We start from the raw sequence: 3,511 nt of genomic DNA on the forward strand, positions 1-3,511 counted from the left end.
GGAGCTGTAATACCAGGTACAGTCACTTCCTATTGTATGGCACTGTGCCTGAGAGAAAAAGAAAAAAAATCCCAGATGTCCATTTAATAAATGCATTATGGAAGTACTACAAGTCTCAGAATAGCCTGCATGAGGAAGTACCACAAGTCCCAGGATATCCTGTAAATAAATACAATGTGGAACATTCAGCTACCAAAAGCCCAACATAGTCAACAAGTAAATTACAGCGCAGTGCAGCACAGAGGTACTACAAATGCAATGCTGGTGTGTGTGTGTGTGTGTGTGTGTGTGTGTATATATATATATATATTTATATATTTATTAAGAAGGATGGTGACACCTGTCGCCTGTGCCCAGGCTTGTTGTATATTACCGGTGCAGTGTATATTCATTTATTTCTAGGAAAGGCTGGGACTTGTAGTGTCCCATTACACCAGTGTGCCTGTATTCACATGCTGTGCTGGATATATAATCCATTACACAACTCTATAGACAAATAAAACCACAGTTAGAGGAATATAGATCAATAGATGCAAAGTATTTTTATTTTTGTTTCTTTTCTTTAAGCAGCATAACATGGAACCTATGTATATTGAGTGTCCTTTTTTTGTTAAAGCGAAGGTTGTGATAATGAACTACAATTGGACCAGAAGAGAACACGTCCCCGGTATGACTGTGTGATGTTATGTTGCAGTGTTAGTAACATTGTATATGCTGCATTTAATACTTAAAAAAATATATATTTAAAAAATCCATCATACTGCTCAGTAGATGGAAAACAATCTCCTTCCGTACATACATTGCTTATCCTCTCCTCCATGTTACTATGACAACGCTGATACAACTTCACAGTACAGATCAGGTGACTGATGACATCACAATGCTATGAGAAAGCATTATGATGTCATCATAGAACCTATGTGACAGGATGCATTGGAGTCACTCTGTAGTTTGCAGTCGGTGAAAGAGGATAGGACTACAGAGACTTCTGGTGCGTTTATCGCTGTATAGCTGGTGCTTGGGATAGGAGATGGCAGAGTCTTCAGGTAATGGCTTCATATTGAAGGAGCTTTATTTTTCTAAATAGATATTTTATTTCTGTAGCTGGGAAATGTATTTAATGTCTGTATTTTCCTTTCTTGACAGTGATCGGGAATTTGGGGTTGGAGATTCCCATAAAAAATGATGGAGGCCATATCAGTGAGTAGTTATTATCACAATGACGTTCATGCTATACAAATATATATTCCAAATAGTAATAAATAACATATAATAATGCCTGTCTTTGCTTATTACCAGGCGGAGGTCTCATTGGTGGGATTGTTGGGCTGATTGCGGCCGTTGTTGTCATCATTTTCTGGTAAGTTCCTGCTGGTTATATTCAGTGATAGTTATGGGATCTCTACTACAAAGCCGTATGGGAAGCCTTGAGGGGGATGGGAAAGGAAAGATTTAGGAATTTTGGCAATTCCAGCGTAATATAGATATAATATAGATTATCTCGCTCTATACTCAGGGGAACAGAGCTAACATGTAGTTTACTATCAGAACTATAGGGGGCGCAACATCTATTGCAGCCAGGCCCAGGCTATAGACACATAATAGGGGGAGGGGTGATATATGAATAGGTAAATGAATTGTGATATCTTTATAGGTTTATCTAAGGATTTTACTTTGTTTCACAGTGCTATATATTGGTGTCGGCGCAGACGTCGCCACCAGCGGCCAGAAATGGCTGATCTAGAGGAAGTGGTCGTCCTTATACCAGGTAATAATTACTATACCATAAAGGGGGAGGGGGGTCTAGGATCTAGATTGTAAATGGTGGCCATACACTTGTATTATAGAGAGGTGTATAGCTGTCATTTACCTCATATACTGTTATTTTTGGAATTGGACAATGGAGGGTCCCTACTTTCACCCTTTAAATCTGTAACTAGAATACTGAGTGCGGTGTATAGCGGCCTGTATTCTGTCTATGGAGCAGAAGGTATAGCTTATCATAACACATGCAGATTCTGATGTCTTTCCTTTTACATTGCAGATGTTCCAGATATGATTAATATACCAAAGGACAAACCACATGAGGAGGAAGAGACCATGGGCAAGGAAGAAGTCCCTCAGCATCATAACATCATAACAGTCCTGAAAAGGACCACAGAGCACTTAACTAAAAAAAGTAAAATAGTCGATGCTCATGGAAGGATTCGGGACCCTGTGCCCATTACCCTCAAGGAGAAAAAGCAAGAAATATTAAGAAAAAAACCACTCCTGAGATTCCACTACTGGCTAAAAAGGAGGAGAGAAAAGTCAAGGACCAGAAGTCAAATAAAAAGAGAAAGGGAGGAAAAAAACAAGAATGTCAATCTGTGGCTGAACAGGAGGCGAGAGCGCATCAGGAAAACACAGGACAAAAGCCTCAAGATGCGCAAGAGGAGGTCCTTGCTGTGCTGTGGATGAGACCAGTACACCAGCCATGGTCTTATAATATGCCTGATACATGTATATACAATCAAATAAATCCCATACATGTAAATCCTGATGACTTCTTGCCACTTCTTTTCCTATCACACCCTTTGGGTTAGATCGCTGACATACCTACATTTATTACTGTTGTACTATTCTCGAGTGATCAGCATGTGTCGTCTGCTACCATATAAAATAGGGCGCCAATGATCCTATTTGTCTGTTACAGGTTATGCCCAGCATGTAGGCAGCACCAGATTAGGGTAATTAAGGCCCACCAGGGAATTTGATTCTAGTGGCGCACCCTGCATACACCAGGTATAACCACATTACATCCAACATTACTCTAGCAACTTTGCACAGTTCTGTGTATGTGTAGAGTGATGCCAGCTCAATGCTAGACACAGTCAGACTGGGCCACCGAAAGGACACAGCAGCGAGCCCCCACCTCCCGCACCCTTGGCGGCTGGCCTCCTAGACAGTGATACAGCTGCTGTCATCGCCTGACTGGGCCCCAGCATCGGACTTGGCCACCGGAGAATCACTCGACTCTGCTGGCAATGCTGGCATCTGACTGGGCCCCTCACTTTCCAAGTCAGATGCCAGCATTCAAGCTCTGACTCCAAGGACCGGGCCGACCCACGTCTCCTCCTTGGAACTGTAATCTGTACTGTCTGTATTGGAGGGCGCTCGCGCCTCCGCTCCCGCCGCTCTCCGCTTAAAAAAGAATTGACGTGTCAATTCTTTCAGTGGAGAGGGGAGGAAGGGAAGTTGCCTGTGCCCTCCCATTCAGACACTGTAGGACACTGAGCACGGCGGGATTCTGCGGCGGAGAGCTCCGCCGTGGAATCCTGCTGTTTTTGCTCAGTGTGAACTGCGCCTACAGGGAATCTGTCAGCTGTAATTCACGTTCCAAACTGCTGACACTGTTAGATAATGTTAAGTCAAGAAGACACATGGTACCTAAATATATTTGTCTGTCCTTCCATAGCTTAGAAAATGCTTTTATTCTCTGATACAAAGAGTCAAAGAGACTTCTCTAAAA

General features: G+C 42.4%; 1 protein-coding gene across 1 annotated transcript; it reads left to right on the forward strand.

Annotated features, from left to right (window-relative positions):
• Nucleotides 1-958: 958 nt before the first annotated feature.
• On the forward strand, nt 959-2,515 carry LOC138802024 (uncharacterized). Its single transcript, XM_069985153.1, has 5 exons — nt 959-1,046; nt 1,147-1,200; nt 1,300-1,360; nt 1,686-1,768; nt 2,045-2,515. The coding sequence occupies exons 1-5, from the start codon at nt 1,031-1,033 to the stop codon at nt 2,458-2,460; spliced, it is 630 nt and encodes a 209-aa protein (XP_069841254.1). The 5' UTR covers nt 959-1,030; the 3' UTR covers nt 2,461-2,515.
• Nucleotides 2,516-3,511: the final 996 nt, after the last annotated feature.

This window comes from Dendropsophus ebraccatus, chromosome 9 (genome assembly GCF_027789765.1).
Source record: "Dendropsophus ebraccatus isolate aDenEbr1 chromosome 9, aDenEbr1.pat, whole genome shotgun sequence".
Lineage (NCBI taxonomy): Eukaryota > Metazoa > Chordata > Amphibia > Anura > Hylidae > Dendropsophus > Dendropsophus ebraccatus.

Coding starts and splice junctions, on each gene's coding strand:
- LOC138802024 (XM_069985153.1), top strand. Junction 1,201..1,299: donor AAATGATGGAGGCCATATCA/GTGAGTAGTTAT, acceptor GCTTATTACCAG/GCGGAGGTCTCATTGGTGGG. Junction 1,769..2,044: donor AGTGGTCGTCCTTATACCAG/GTAATAATTACT, acceptor TTTACATTGCAG/ATGTTCCAGATATGATTAAT.